This window comes from Mercenaria mercenaria, chromosome 16 (assembly GCF_021730395.1).
Source record: "Mercenaria mercenaria strain notata chromosome 16, MADL_Memer_1, whole genome shotgun sequence".
NCBI lineage: Eukaryota > Metazoa > Mollusca > Bivalvia > Venerida > Veneridae > Mercenaria > Mercenaria mercenaria.
Window position 1 is genome coordinate 18,350,536 of NC_069376.1, and position 17,129 is coordinate 18,367,664.

Sequence of the window (17,129 nt, forward strand, 5' to 3'; positions counted from 1 at the left end):
ATTCCAACGTGTTCATAATACAGTATATTCCCTTATTAATGCCCCCATGGGTGTACCATAGTACCAAAGATGCCCACCTATGCCTTAATCGTAATGCCTGGAGGGGTAACTGAGTTCTTCATTCACCATGAAATGCTGGAAAGGCTTTAGATACTCAACTCAGCTGTGTTAGTGCAATGTTAAATCTAACAACAAAAAAAAGTAAGAGAAATTTTTAAGAGGACATAGTGTTCTATTTCTTTTTAATCTCACAATGATAAAGCCTATTTGTTGGCTTGTATGTTTGCTTACTTAAACAGATGCATACAAGTTGCTACAAAAGATAGAATAACTTTGGTGGCAGGTTTAAAATGTGTTAACTGTGAGATTTTTTGTTTGTATAATAGATTGTTTTATGTTCGATTTCTGTATTTCAGATTCAGTCGAGTCCAGTATCTCCTTTGACACAGAGCTGCAAACGTATCTCTGTTCCTTCTGCAATAAGCGTATCAAAAGAAAGCATGACGTTTTGCGACATGTGAGAATTGTCCACCTTGCCAGTCGGCCATTTACATGCCAGGTTTGCGGAAAGAAATACTCGACGAAAAGCAATCTGCGAAGTCATTTGATTGTACACATGAAAGAAAAACAGTGGTGGAGTTAGTCCTGTTACTAGCTATTTGTGCGAATCCCACAAAGTGTGTAGAGTTCTGTTACTCAGGGCAATTATCCAGCTGGTATTGCAAAAGGTTGATTGTTCACCTCGGGTGACAGCTCCGATGTCTTGAAAGAATGGCTTGACGTCACCGTTAAAAGCTTTGACATTCATCAAAACCATCTGTACCTAAAATTTGGTGCATAAGTTAGTTGACATTCGTTTTAATTTGTCCCTGGTTAGACTAACTTGAATACAAAGCATGCATATGTTTGTTTTTCTTCTCAGAAAGAATAGAACAGTATCTAAAGATCTTCCTGTTGATGTTTGCTTTATAGTCACGGTATTGTACGCCACATGTTGAACTGGAGCATTTTCAAATTTCTAGACATATGCATTATCATTCAATTATTATGTTTTAAGGGACAATTCTGAACTCATTGTTAAAAGTGGTGAGAACTTTGGATAATTTTTAGTGTGTAAATTGTATATTCCTGTAGTAATACCCTTGGTTGGTGTAACATTTTGCAAAAGGGAGCTGTTAATTTAGTTTATTTAGGAAATTATTTATGTTTTTACATTGTTTAGTACATACAGAATATTAATCCAATTTATAATGAATTATATGGAGGAGGTCCTTAACAAAGAAATATAGTCAGGGATTTTTTCCTTCTATAATTATAGAGGCCGTTAACAGGCCTCTTCCCCTCAAAATTTCTTTTAAATCATGCAGAAAATTGACTTTACATCAGGGATTTTTTTATTCCCCTTTGCCTAAATACCTAGCTATTTTTTCCCCCAAATCACTGGCCTGGGCCCTTGGTGAGTAGAATATTTTGTGTGTTTAGTCGTGATGATATTTTATTATTTTATCTGTTTGTAATTATTTTATCCTGTGTGAAGAATTTGTACTCAGGATTTCAGTAGAATAATTCAGGCATTGTTTTTCTATGGCAGAGAAAAGAAATTTTTAGATTCTCATCTGGAATTTATGTAAAAGAAATAGGGGGAATAGGCAGTTAAATTATGTTTGAATTTAAGGGAGACCTTGGGTCAAAACCTTCTTAAAAGAAATATCAGATAAATATCATTGTGAAATTTGAACTGTGTCTGGATATAAAATTTTGGATATTCAGAAAATGTTCTAATTTTTTTATCTATAAATAATTATGGGTAGGGGGATTTTCATAGGAGTGTGAGAATTTAATAGTTAATTTTCTGTTGCCTAACATTGTTGCTATGTGTATCAAAGAGTAAATGAATAAATAAACATTTTAACAGTATTTTTGCAGTATTGCTATTATCCCACTACATTACACATGCAGCATTAAAACAATAAATATTTGGATCTGGGATTTTGCAAGTAAAAAGTATTTCCTTCATCCAGAAAAGGTAATTTAACAAGGTGTTAACAGGTACCAGTGTATGGATCCCTGCACTCAACTATTAGTATAGGTGTATAATCATTCTTTGGCACTGTACACACAAAACTAAGTCTTTTACTGTGTCACAATTTTGTCAGAATCTTATTGGAACTTGTTCAGAATGTTTGCAGCAATAAAGCACTGGGTCATCTGAGTTAAAAAAACTAGTTTATTACTGTGAAATCATAGAAAAACCATGTCAACTTGCCAGAGGCCAAATTTTCAACTTTCAACTCTTATTTGAGAATGTTTCTTTAAGCAGAAATATTATGCATCAATTATATATTTTGTGAGTGATTGTTGATGCCAGTAGTAGAATCTGATAGAGCGTCTACATTGCATGTTGCTGTAGAAGTTTTAGAACATTGTTCTGAGTAGCCAGTGGAATGTGGCCTTGGTTTCTGTTGGTTTCCTAGGTTTCATGTTCGCTGCTCAAACAAAAATTTGTTCAGGTCAGTAAAAATTGAAAAATAAAACGTCTTGAAGAAATATTTGCAATGGTATGAACTTTAAACTCAATGAAAATGTTGCAAAGTTGATAAATAATTCAGGCCTCCTAGTGAAACCTTTAAAACCTTTAAAAACCTTTAATTTCAGAGCAAACCTTTAAAACCTTTAAATCTTCTGAAAAAACCTTTAAAACGGCCAAATAGCCTGTAATTTTCACTCAAAACCTATATTTTTGTTCAGACTGCTTGCCGTGCCAGTTAAAAGCAAGTAATGGTTATACTACTGTATTTCTTCCCCCCCTTTTAAGTGTTGTTATTAGGATACTGCTTGTGTATCTTTCATCTTGGGTTTTTCAGAATGCTGTTGTGTTCACCAGACCACATGTAGTAAATACCTATATATATTATGTGTTTTCAACGAGAATTCCGACAAAAATAGCCTTTATTTACTCTTTATTTTTTAATATTTTACACTAAAAGGCCTTTATTTCCATAGATTGGAGCCTTTATAAAAACCTTTATTTTTGTTCAGGCCTGCTAGGAGGCCTGATAATTTGATTTGTAGCGAAAGACTTTGGAAACTAACTTGATTGCTGAAGCTAAGTTACTTCCCTTTGAACTATTTATAGAAACAAACGTATTCCAATATACTTTAGTCTAATGTTTTTGTGTATATTTCAGATTTCTTGAAAGGTAATAGGGATGAGATGGGATGGAAGGAACGTCAGGAAATATTGGAATATATACAGCGAAAAATGAAATTTAAATGCAGAATGTGTGATAAACGATTTATGTCTCAGTCAACACTTCAGATGCATGAGAACGTTCACACAGGAAACAAACCGTACGAATGCCACGTGTGCTTGAAGAAGTTCAACAACAGAAGCAATATGCAAAAACATGTGAAAAACATGCATGGACAGTATTCAGTTTGTTATGATCGTTCACGGTATCAAACGCAATGAAAGTCTAGAGTATTTTGTGACAAAATCTTTTAAAAATGAAACATTTAAGCCTTTAGAAGAAGACAGTTTAACTCTCATCTAACTGTGCTGTTCAATCACATTTACACTGTAGTTTTAATTGGAATTTGTGGGCAGAGTTGTGTGTCATTTAGTTTTGAGTAGTTTGCTTAAAATGTCATGCTTAACCTTTAGCCTGCTGGCGGCAGTCGATTCTGCCTTTGCGACCAATGCAGACCAAGATCAGTCTGCACATCCGTGCAGTCTGATCATGGTCTGCACTGTTCGCTATTCAGTCAGTAAATTTTCAGTAAATACCCCTTCAAATGATAAATGCTATTGTCCAAATTGAATGATGGACTAGTCCATTATAGAAAATTAGCAGGCTAAAGGTTAAAAGTCAAACAAGAAAAAGACTCTTTTAACCCTTTACCACACAGAACAGAAGCCAAAGTAACCTCTTTTACATAACACTGATAAGTGATAATCAATAATCTATAATCGGTATATGGCTGATAAAGGTGACTGTCTTATCTGAACAGAGGTGTTGGCATTATTTTGTGATTACACACACTTATGTTAAAGATGTCATTATTTTAATATTTTCTGTAAGTTTGACATTATTTTTGTCAATATAAAGTTTATAGCAATTTAAATTCTCTTTCCGATGATACAAAATTTATTGTAGTTTCTCTTTGAGTTTCGAAGATATAAAGTGTTAAAGTACGGGAATATATATTTTTCGGCATAAAATTCTGTTTTGGATTACTTTCACATTGAAATTCATATACAATTTCATTTCAAAATGATGTTTGAAAGTTTGATTTATCTTCCGAATCGGAATCAGTAAGTATTTATATAAAAAAAACAACCATCAAACTGAATAACACTACAAAAATAACGGATCGTAAAATTTCTGAAAGTGCAAAAAGATCGCTGAGATCGAGACTCGTAACCGACTACAGTATTCTTGTGCTAAAAATTAAAATATTTTTAGGATAATATTACGTAATATTTTGATGATCAAACGTCGGTACATCACGGGTGACTTCCGCTGCAATTAACTCTTGGGGTGTCATAAAATATTTGAAAGCCGCGGTCCTTCTGTTTTGATTAACACTTCCCGTTATGTAAGGCCATAAATTCCAAGCCATCGTATACACAAATTGTTGTTTAGGGGAAATCCGCATGTATCACGCGTGACCTTCATGACCTAACACATTTAAAAATACTTTGATGTTAAATGGTTGTTATTTTTAGAACGAGGAAAGCCCGCGAACCGGCCAGTTGCAAGCAGTTTTCTCAGTAATTTTCCATGACGTAGCGTCGTGCACATGTAGGAAATTTCTTTGCAAAGTACTCGATAAATTTAAATAGTAACCACATGATCTTGTACGTAAATAATGATGACGAAATCCCATATTTTGAGTTAGTAAACATCCGGAATTTGTTTCTTTAGGAAAAGAACGAAAATAAAGCGATTGATTATGAGACACGGGATAAAACGATTCTGTTCAAATGGCCGTTAATCGGTATAATACGTTTCTATCGGGGAACCGATAGACACGGGTCAATACGTTTCTGTTTGGTAATCGATAGATACGGTGATAAACGTTTCGGTGTGGGAAAGGGTTAAGAATTGAGATAAAGGAATTTCCTGTTAAAGAAACAATTGGATGACGTGAATTTATTTGTTTATGATACAAACAACATTGTAGAGGTGTTAGCAGGAAAAATGTGTTCATTGTTAGCGGAAGTAAACCATTTACTTTAAGAATACTGTTTTGCAGTTTCTTTTTTGCTTCTTTGTTTTTCGATTTAGTGCCTATTTCAACAGTATTTCAATAATATAACAGTGGCAAGTAACCAGTGTTCCTGGATTTTTTATCAGTACAAACCCATTCTCCGCAAGTAACTGTGTCTCCCCCACATGAATCAGAGGTTGAGGATGAATGATTTTAGACATAATATATAAAATGTCTTGTCAATTGTCACAGCTGAAGTATAGTATCAGATTTGTTTCTGAATGTAATTGCCAAGTTATTTGTTTTGTTTTGTTCAACAGGAACCCAAAATATTAGAAAGCTGGGTGCAGGTCTGTTATTTTCCTGGATTGATATAATATGAAATCGTTAATTTATTGGGGGACTAACTTTGTGGATTGCACGGATCCATTAATTCACATTGGATGCATTTACCATTAAATTTGCTTTTCAGTCTGTTCATATTTTGAAATCCACAAATTGTTAACCCCACAAATAACCATTATTTTAGTCCATAACCCTAAAATTTCATTCCCACAAAATCAAATGATTTCATGGTATAAGAGTAATGTATAAAAGATTTGTAAGACATTCACATTAAAAATAGGGTGGACCTTTTATGCCCCCGGCATCTACTTATGCGGGAGGCATATAGTGATTGTCCTGTCCGTCCATACGAGGTTAACCAAATGGGACCGTTTCATCTAGCATCAATACCCCTAACTAGAATGGCTTGATACTAATGCAGATGTAACCTGTGACCATTCCTTATCTTCAGACATCACCTGACCTCAGTTTGACCATGACCTTGAACTTGACCTCATTTTGGACTTGGGTTGCTTTGTATTGACAAGGATGCCACCAGGGGCATCAAGCATTTATTGAACACAGCTACTTGTTTATTTGACTAATCAGAAGCAAATTATAATACTTTATCCTGTCTTACTTCTTTCAGAATATGCGGCAATGAGTTTGTACTTCTGTCCAACATGCAGTAAACATTTCCGAGACAACTGGTCCTTAAAGCGGCACTTGAGAGTCCATACCGGCGAGAAACCTTACCAGTGTACTGTTTGCAGTCGACGGTTCAGTCGTAATGACTATCTTTCCAAACATATGATACAACATATGAAGTTGCCATATTGATTCTTAAACTGAATTTTCTTGCATGATTACAGAGAAAGTTACAAAATGAATTGTGAGGCAGGTTGGAAAGACAGTCTTTTAACATGCGATAAAGAAGGTGAAATTGCCATTTGAATTTTGAGGCAGATCGATGGAAAATTTGGAAGGATTTGCCTTTTGAAAGAAAGTTTTTGAAATCTGATGTAAGATGATATAAAAGCAGGAAAGGTTTAACATTCAAAATTTGAGTCAGGTCCATAGTTAAGTTTAGAGGACCAATAATTCTTGCCATTGGACAATTCTTGGATTCTTGGACAATCATTTATTTGATTCATCATATGGGAGGTAGCAGGGCACTAGACAACTTTTAGGGACAGGTACCCATACCCTCACAGGAAGGGGAATTTTTCGTTGTTTTAAGACAAAAAGGAGAAATTTTTAGCCATATATATGTTACTACTTTTCACACTTATTACTACTGTTTTCAGTCATTTATAACTAGTTTAACTATAATGCAGCAGTAACCTTCATTAGAGGCACTATAATATAACTTGAAAGAGAGTTCAAGTCTAGTTGTGTCAAACAACCTATTATTAGGGGAATTTTCTTCTGAGAAAGGGGAAAAAACATATTATCTTATTAGGGGAATGGGGCCCATATTGGGCCCCAAAAACGGCCAAACGAGTGCCCTGGGTAGTCAGATATACTGCTGCGTATAAACTAGCAGAAGTGGAAAATGGTTAATATTTCTTAGAAAAGTGTTCTTTATTTCCACCTGTATTCATTTTGGTGTGTAGAAAGGATGTGCTTATAGACTGACAAAAATGGGTGTCTTAATTCGTTCTATATTTCTGTATACTTACAACATCATGTACCAGACTAGAACTTTATGAACTGTACGTATATACTCACTTACTATACAAAACAACACATTAGGTCAGATTTTTAAGGAGAAAAGTTTTGTCATATAGGCGAGTAGTTATGGTATATATAATACTGAGTTCTGTTTCATGTATATGCAAACTTTTTTTTATGTCTCGTTAAAATCTTTGAAGATCTAAGACAATAGCTTGGCACATTTTGAAGACACCTGATGTGTATAAAAGTCTTCTTTTTATCTATTTATTGTTGTACTTTTGGAATAAAGTTATAATAAATGATATTATCAGAATTCCTATGTGCCCTGTCTGTTTACCTAGTAGTTCATATTATGTTTAACAATAAATAAAGTTATATAATGCCCAAATTTCATTTATGAAAAATTTAAACAGTTACAACACAGTATTCATTTAAACACAAAATAAAAATGTTTGTGTGTGTGTAAACAGTATAGTTTGCATAGTTAAAGTAGTACTACTCCCGCACGATAATTTAAACGACAGCATGTTTATATTATTGTTTGATTGTTATGATTATCATGCATCGTTGAATACAAAAAGATTGTCAGTGATATAAGTTAAGTGCATACTGTAATGTTTTACAAAATATATTTTGTATTGAAACGTTTTTACGAAGAATAATCATAAATATCAAACATGTTATCGTTTGTGTTATCGTGCGGGATTTATACTGACCTAAATGTAAAGCTAAACAAAGTGTAAATGTGCACTATAGCTAAAATGATTGGCAGTCTGTTTTTAACAAATGATTGTTTCTACAGCAGCCCTAGATAACACAGTTAGCTTCTATATTTAGCCTTGTTAAATACAATTGATGAGGATTTGCTTCATTCAACCTTTATCATGCTAGACACAATTTAATCTGCCTTTGCAACCAGTGTAAATCATAATCAGCCTACACATCTGCTGTTCAGTCAGTATCATTTTGGTAGGCACCCCTTTCGGCAGTACTGTCCAAACTGAAAGATGGACAAGTCCATTATAGTAATTTAGCAGGTTAAGGGTTAAATTGCTATCTACTGATAAACTTTTTTTGTGAAAACTGAACATGGTATATCTTTAAGACTGTCCATATGAATTCTAACAAGTGTGTTCTTGTTTCAGCTGTGATGACAAACAGACGATATTGGTGCAATATATGTGAGAGACAGTATCGAGACAAGTGGAGTTTGGATCGACATACAAGGTTACACACAGGAGAAAAACCTTATCATTGTAGTTTATGCGACAAATATTTCAGCCGGAATGACCACCGGATGAATCATATGAGAAAGCACTTGTAGTATGTGGGACAGGTGGTATATCCGTCATTGGTTACCAAATGAAACTTGAGAATACAATTTTGTGTAAAGTTATTGTACAAGTGGTTGTGGTATATTGACTACATAACAAATGAGGGGCCTCCCTGGTTGAATCACTCGCCTCTCACCGCTGTGGGTTTGAGCCTTACTTGGGACGTTGAATTCTTCATGTGAGGAAGCCATCCAGCTGGTTCTACCCAAGTGCCCACACGGATGAAATAATGCATGGAGGGGCACCGAGGGTCTTCCTCCAACATCAAAGCTTAAGTTGCCATATGATCTATAACTGAGTCAGTGAGACGTTAAAACCAACAAAACAAAAATATAACAAATGAGAGCTTTCGTGAAGTATCTGGGGCAAGTGGTATCAGGCTCATTGACCATCAAATGAAACGGGAGAATGCACATGCAGCACTTGGGACAAGTGGTTAAGGTTAATAACAAGTAAATGAAACTCTAAATTGCGTTTGTTGTGGCAATCAAAATGAACATGAGGGTACATGACTGTGTAGTATATGGGACAAGTCAAGTAATAGAAAGAGCATTGAAACTCGAGGGTAGACGATTTGTACGAGGGGGCATAGCCCCCGAGTATAAATTGTTTACCCGAGAGTTTTAATGTTCTTTCTGTTTTGTATCTTAGCCATCCATATATATGGTAGCTCAGTAGGCGTTCCACATTGCCATATACAGCAGTTCAATGAGTATTTAAAGTCCTTGCTTTACAAATGTGTAAAGCTCAGGTAAAATAAACCAATGCTAGTGCAGAAAATCAATAAAATGCACCTCGCTGTCTGCTGTTAGAGACACGCCCATACACGCTGGCATACTTTCCTATCCAACAGTGCGGTAACTAGCGTGCGGGTATTTAATACCTGCACACTTTTAGTTATGGCACCCTGCGCTCAGTGTATACGATTTATCGCACCAAATTTGTTAAGAAAAAACACTGAGCTATGATACAAGGGTCAGTTATTATAACAGATGCAACAAATGACTCTGCTAAAAAATTCTTATTTGCACAAGTTTTAAATTGGATATTGTAAAATAAAAATAAAAAATTAATTTATTTCACAAAGAAGTTGATCACTTGACTAGACTCTGATTGTAATATAAAGCACTGGAAGACACTTGGAATAAGGACATTATTATTATGTTCCACCGTGTGCAATAAATTGAACATTTTGAGTTCGCAGTCAGTTATTGTCACTTACTTATTAATTAGATTATATAAAGGTCTTTGAATTCATTGTTGTTTCTTGTTCTGGTCCTTTAGGATCATTGAGTCCATTCTGTGTATATGTATTTTAACATTCCTGTTAAGTTGGTGCTCTGGAGCGTTCGTGGTTTTGCACATTTCAGTACCTCTCTTTGCTTGAACAGATTTGATCAAACTGGTGGTTAGCTGCTTTGCTAGGTTGTTGTCTTTGTTTCAAGATGGTTGTTTTGAAGCATCATGGTTAGAGTTAATTTTCACACAGTTTTGTAGGCTGTTATTTAACCCTTACTCTGCTATATTTCTAAAATGGACTGGTCCATTGTTCATTTTGGGCAGTACCATTTATTATCGAAAGGGATGTTCACTGAAAATGAACTGACTGAAACAGTGCAGACCATGATCAGACTGTATTGTCATTGTATTAAAGACATTTATTCTGTATCGGTACCAGTATGTTGACTTGTCGTATATTGCAGTTGTTGATAATTAAATAGCGGTATTGTAGGTTGTTTAGTATAGTTGCCGCTTTAACAAAGTAGTACAAATACTACATCTTCAATGCTGTACTTGATTTCCGAACAGATTTCAAATCAATGCTTCGGAAATACACGGAGAACATAGAAGAGTTATATTATTTAAAAAAATAAAATTGTATAGCCTTGGAATAAACCTCATGATATTAATTTGGGTTTTCACAGAATCTTACACTAGACCCACCCAGTGTGTAAAATTATTTCTGGTGAGGAAAAAAGGCAGATTGCTAATTTTGCTTGCAAGAAAATCTCCATAATGTTAACTTCTGAAGACGGCCTGAATTAAACTCTTATTACAGATACATCAGCAGACAAATATTGTATATCAGTAAGACTTAGGCAGGAGTTTGGACAATGAGAAATAGATCTATTTGAGGTAATTTCAAGAATACTTTACATTTTTGCCCTTGAAATCTATTAAAATTTCTATGGAAAGAACAAGATGAATATATTATCTAAGTTCCTAGTTTATTAACTTAACAATTTTCAGTTAACTGTACTATTTTTATACACCTATGTAGGAGGTATAACATAATGAATTGGGCAGGCAGTTTCCACAGAGAGTGTCTCCTACTTGAGCAGTACTTATCCAGTGTTCACCAAAGTTGGTCTAATTTTTAATATGGGCATAATATCTCAGCCAAGTTCGGTAACCAGCTAAATCCTCCAAGTCTGTTTGAGTTATGGCCCTATAATTAGCCAGAATTTTAAAAGTTTACAATATCTGCTTAATAAGTTAAGCAGTTTCTATCCAAAATTCACCAAACTTGTAAATTGCAACACAACCAAACAGAAATGTTTATGGGCATTTTATTATAGTCAGTTTTGATAACCAGCCAGATCATTTTAGTGGCTCTGGAGTTGTGGCCCTTCAAATAATGTCAAAATTTGGCAAGTTGACATTTTAGTCTGCTCAAGAAGTAGAGTGTTTTTAAGGCTTGGAAAGGCTTCGTTTAGTTGTATTGACATGCAAAAATTATTAATGATGTTTCATTGACTCGTTGATAAATGTTATGACTAAATATAAAGAGGACTGTTTAAAATGGTCTTAGAGCCTCATGAAATAAAAAAAAACAACAAAAATAAAAACAGAACAAACGTCTTTGTCACTTTACATAAAATTGTTCTGAAATGATAGAACACAAATGGCTTTTGGTATGAATAAATTTCTTACAATGAAATTTATCATGCATGTACTTGACAATTTTTCTGGTGAATTCTTTGTAAACTGTACCTAGCAGCTTAACATGTTGAACCGTCTTTTTCAGAATCCACACCAGGTTGTTTATTGAGTAGTGATAAGACAAGAAGGTACAACCCCCCAACAAGGCCGAGGGTGGATCGTGCAAATTATGTAAGTTTTCACAGAAAGGGGTAAATGTCCATGTCAGTCTTTGTTAGTCCATTCTATTTCAGTGCCTCGAAGCCTGGATCTGAGATTATAAAACTTGAGCTTAGAGGCTGGTCTTAAAAATGCTGCACTGTTGTTGGTGTCTATTTTAGAATGCTTCCTCAGAATGGACCAGTCAGATGCTGTATCAAAGGTTATAAAACTTAGTTATGAGACCAGTCTACTGTAGCCTTGTCATTGGTTAATTTCAAATGTATGCTTAGAAGCAACCAATCGGCTGTCTTTGTTTTACTAATGACTGGTCTCAAAATTCAGATTTATAACCCCAGGCCCAGATTTAAGAATAGAGCAGAATTGGTTAAATGTACAGTAAAATCTCTGTTAAGAAGCCAGCGAAGGGCATGTTACAACGTGCTACTTAAGTCAGGTGGTTGCTTCAGACAGGTTAAGTCAGGTTACTGTGTAAATCAAGTGAAAATAAGAATAGAAAATCTATTCGCCTGCTTAATGCACATGGTTGATTAATGCAGGTGGCTGCTTAATACAGGTGGCTGCTTAATACACCTGGCTGCTTAATGCAGGTGATTGCTTAATACAGGTGGCTGCTTAATACACCTGGCTGCTTAGTGCAGGTGATTGCTTAATACAGGTGGCTGCTTAATACACCTGGCTGCTTAATGCACCTGGCTGCTCAATACACCTGGCTGCTTAATACACCTAGCTGCTTAATGCAGGTGGCTGATTAATACACCTGGCTGCTTAATGCACCTGGCTACTCAATACACCTGGCTGATTAATGCACCTGGCTACTCAATACACCTGGCTGATTAATGCAGGTGGCTGCTAAGGCAGGTAATTTTGTGTAATAATTATAAGTTGAACGTTAATTGTTCTTAGGATCTTTATCTCAACACCTTGGTCCTAGCTTATAAAACTGAGACTGGAACTTAACTTAAGTTCTTGTTTACATATTCTATCATTTTGAGTAAAAATTTCCTAGATCAAAAGTATATATTCTTTTAACATTTCCCTTCAACCTTATTTCACAGATTATAATAGATGAGCACACTCCTATTCAAGAAGGTTATACACTACTAGCACCAGGAGCTAGTGTTGCCGTGGAAACACTTTGGCTTGATATGGTCTTATTGTCTGTTGGACCACCAAGGACAGATAGAAAAGTTCCGAATGGATCAGAAATTCTCAAACGCCTAATGGATGGCTTTTATGAACCATGGGAGCTGGGTGTGACTGGTGGCTCTGACTGTTTTGAAGGAAACACGATCTACGAGTCACTGAAATGTAAACCAATTTCCTGTTGTTTTTTTAATTGTTATTTTTATTGTTTTGTGGGGAATTAGTCAATTTGATTTGATGATATGGTAAAGATAAACAATACCTCAATTACAACTCTGCACAAGATGTCGATTTACCAAGAACTTTTAACTCCGCAGAAATTCTATTTTGAGATTTTTTCCGATTTATACAGTGTAACAAGAATTTTAGGACACTTACACAACCTGGTATAAATGCAAACAAAAAAACACATGTTTTATCCATATTTAATTTGGGATTAAATTATTACTTCATATGGTATATATAGTCTGTATTTTGTGGTCACTCTTGTTTTTTTTTGACATTGCTCGTAACTCTTTCAGGTTACGCGATGCATACGCTTCAGATGGATCTGTCGTCATTCAGACGGGTGTGGAATCAGAAGATGGGCACCAGCAGGAGAACTGTTAAACGTTTACAATGGAAAAATCATGTAGACAGTCTAAATGATGCTATTCCTAAACAATCTGAAGGACAAAATTTTGAGAGCACTTGAATCGTTTTAAGTTTTTTGAGGATAGTTAAAAACTCACTATAACCAAAGATAAAGGTCTTATAAATGCTTACATTGGAAAGATATCTATAGTTGAAAGTCTGAGTAAGACGAAGATGTGACGCAGATATGTGAACTGTTTTGAAAAATTCTTTTTGGTGGGGTTTTAAACCTGAGTGAACTCATTTCAAAATGTTTATTTTAGAGAGGAAAAGTTACTGTGTGAGTTTGAAGTATAAAACACTTTTATTTTAGAGGGAACTTCAAACACCTTTAAAACATATTTTTGAAGTTTAACAAGTACTTGATTAGAAGTATTTTCAATTTTTGCAGAACTAACCAAACCGAAAGTATATACCTTGTGTAGAGAGTTGTAAATATTTTACAAAATGCATGATTCTAGTCTTTAGATAGTTAATATGACACTTTGGGAGAAATTATAGCTTTGTATATAGATTTTTCTTAAAGAAATGTTAAGTTTAAATTAGATAATTTCTTCCTTTTAATTTAAATCAATGTGTATTTTAATTTTGAAATGTGAGGTTGAAATAGATTTCTAATACCTCCAAAAGGAATTGTTTTTCAGTCATTGAGAAATTTAGAAGTACAAGCGACAGTTTGTTTTTATATTATTATGATAGAAATTGATATTTGACTTTTCTTGCATACTTTTCACTTGGTTGTTATAACAAATGATTCTCCTGTGTTCATTCAATTTACAACAGTTTTGAATAAAATTGTGCAATCTGATCAAAATTTCTTGCTACCTTGTTATCAACCATACTTATTTGGGGGCCATTTTGTCGGCCAAAACTCCAGAATCATTGGTTGCAGAGATGATTTAGTATTTGTCTTATTTATGCATTACTGAGAAATTATTTACATTTGTCGGTGACTAAGTTTCCGTTTATTTTATGTTCAAAAGTTGGAATCATGAATTCATTTTCCGACAAACTAGATGTTTCAACACAGCCCATGAAAGTTTGTACCCATGAAATTAAATGACTTCACACTAACCAAAAGAGTTAATGGTTGTTCTTAAACATCTTACTGCAATCATATTTATGTAAATAATAATCCAAATTTTTAAGAGTTAAAAGGGACATGTTAAAATAGTTAGAAACATGCCGAATAAATGGTTATAGATGTTCAGTAAGTCGGTGGCCAGAGGTGGCAGATTTCGCATCACTTGCCTATTGGTTCATGCCTGAAACAATGGAGGGGCACCTTGGGTCTCCCTCCACCAACAAAATCTGGGAAAATCGCCATTTGACCAAAATTGTGTTGGTGCATCTCGTAAACCAAACTTAAAATAAGAAAATGCTGTAGTGCCTTCTTGTGATAAAGATTTACACAAACCATTTTCATATTTTTAGCAATTCATTTTCATCGAGCAAAACCCTCAATCCATGTGGTAACGTATCTGAATGTTTATATTTATCATATTGTCTTAATATGCATTTCCTTTTATTTTTATAGTTTAATCTATATATTGGTATGAATAGTTATATGTCTAGTATTCCTAGATATTTTCTTATTGCATCATATAATTCTGTATCATTTTTATCCGTTTCAGATTTTGAGCAGTTCATTGTTGTTGAGCAACCCTCGGTGCCCTCAAAACGTGTGGTATGTGACATTTGCTTCAAGACTTACAAAGACAATGGAACATTGAACCGGCATAAGAAAAGCCATAGCAGTGAAAAACCCTTCCAGTGTCATATTTGTGATAGACGTTTTGTAAGGAAGGACTATCTAGCTAGTCATATGGTTACACATGCGAAGTTTTAATGGCCTTGTGAGCAAAGTTTTAATGGCGTTGCATGCAAAGTTTTAATGGCTTTGCATGCAAATTTTTAATGGTCTTGCGAGCCATATTAGATTTTTTGTGAACCATATGCAGTTCTGTCTAGGAATTTATCTGAGAAGTGTATCCAGGTAGTCATAAATGAGGGTTACTTGTACAATGTTTTAAAGGTGTTGCAAGAGATATTACACTATTTCTGAGCAAGAAGCAGTCTGTGCTTTTGTTTTGGATACATTAAAGTTTGTGTAAATTATAAAATAAATTTACAGACATGTAAAATAAAGTTTACACAACTTCTAAAATTAGTTATAGGTAAAGTGCATCTTGGTAGTGATACGTTTACAAATGCAAAGGTTTAAAGGTGTTGCAAGAGATATTACACTGTGAAGAAGAAGCAGATTGTTAGGGAATTTATCTGGACAATGTATCAGTGAATTCACACAGTACACATGCAAAGTTTTAATGGTGTTGCGATTCGTACTACATTATTTGTGAACTATATGCAGTTTTGTCTGGGAATTTATCCAAAAAGTTTATCTAGCCAGTCATAGATTATGGTTACTCACACAATGTTTTAAAGTTGCTGCAAGAAATATTACATTATTTCTGAGCAAGAAGCAGTTTTGTCAGGGAATTTATCAGTTAAGTGTACCTTGGCAGTGATACATTTACACATGCAAAGGTTTAAAGGTGTTGCAAGAGAATTTACTCTATATGTGAACGAGAAGCAGTTTTGTCTAAGAATTTATTTATCTAGCCAGTCAGAAGTGTTTATATGATGTTCAGAAAGAAATTTCATTATTTGACATTGTGAATGCAATATGCCGTTGTAATGCTTTATATATATAATTTTTTTTGATAGAAAAATAAAGAAACATGAAGAAAAATGGTGTTTGTAAGAAGAATATATTCTGCTTTTGCATTTTGGGGCATTTTTAGGTGACAAGTGTTAATGCTATGAGCTTTTTTAATTTTGACACATCGGTGTTCTAATAGAAAGAACATTATAATTAAATGTGCTGTATACACGAGTGAAAATAATTTAAAAATTCCATTAAATTTTGTGATTTTGTCTTAAATACATTCAAGTTTGCGTAAATTATAAAATAGATTTACAGACATATAAAATAAAGTTTACACAACTTCTAAAATTTGTTTTCAGTTCTAGTGCTCAATATTTTAGGACTTTTGGTATACAGTTCTGTGGCCAGGTGGTACTGGTCACTGGCTGATTAACTTGCCACTGAATTCAATGGGTTGGAACTTGGCTTTGGTTATGTTTTATAAAGTCATTCAGCTGGCTTATGGAAGGTTGCTGGTCCAAACCAGGTGCCAGCCTTGACTAATGCCCAAATGCGTACCTTGGATCTTCCTCCAACACTAGAATCTACAAAGTTACCATATGACCTAAGCTGTGTTTTGTGTTAAAAAAAAACAAACCAAAAAACCTCAATTTACAATTCTTCAGTATTATAAAATAAGCAAATTTTTTAATGTTAGAAAGGTGTTACCCAGGTGTCTGCCCATTCTAGAAATAATACCCAAAGTTTGCATCAGTTTCTCGGTCATGAAAAGATGGAAAGCCCCTTTGTGACCTATGATCGTATCAGTGTGATGTTAAACCAAACAAAAGCTGAAAAGTAGTTTGTTAAAGATAAATTATGGTTGTATACTTGTGGTTGAAGCAGTAGTTATTACAAAATGTTTATGTGTAGATGAGACATGTTGATGTTACTGTTATTTGATTTGTGTTGATTGAATGTTCTTAGCCTATATAACACCGGAGATATGAAAATGAATATGATGCATGCAAGTTGTTTTTATATTGTCAAAA

General features: G+C 34.3%; 1 protein-coding gene across 25 annotated transcripts in view; it reads left to right on the top strand.

Moving 5' to 3' along the window:
* The window catches only part of LOC123540568 (zinc finger and SCAN domain-containing protein 12-like), a 125,530-nt gene that overhangs the window by 39,410 nt on the left and 68,991 nt on the right, over window positions 1-17,129 (top strand). The window contains exons 5-7 of one of the 25 annotated variants that reach the window (XM_045325674.2): window positions 11,578-11,663; window positions 12,710-12,962; window positions 13,319-14,244. The exons of 19 other annotated variants lie outside the window; for them this stretch is intronic. In XM_045325674.2, coding sequence (XP_045181609.2) covers window positions 11,578-11,663; window positions 12,710-12,962; window positions 13,319-13,491 — 512 coding nt within the window. In that variant the 3' untranslated portion in view covers window positions 13,492-14,244. Of the gene's footprint in view, window positions 1-416; window positions 1,918-3,188; window positions 4,037-6,187; window positions 7,004-8,360; window positions 8,803-11,577; window positions 11,664-12,709; window positions 12,963-13,318; window positions 14,245-15,064; window positions 16,158-17,129 lie in introns of those variants that run through there. 5 more of the 25 variants (XM_045325697.2, XM_045325700.2, XM_045325699.2 and 2 more) reach the window with 5 other exon arrangements.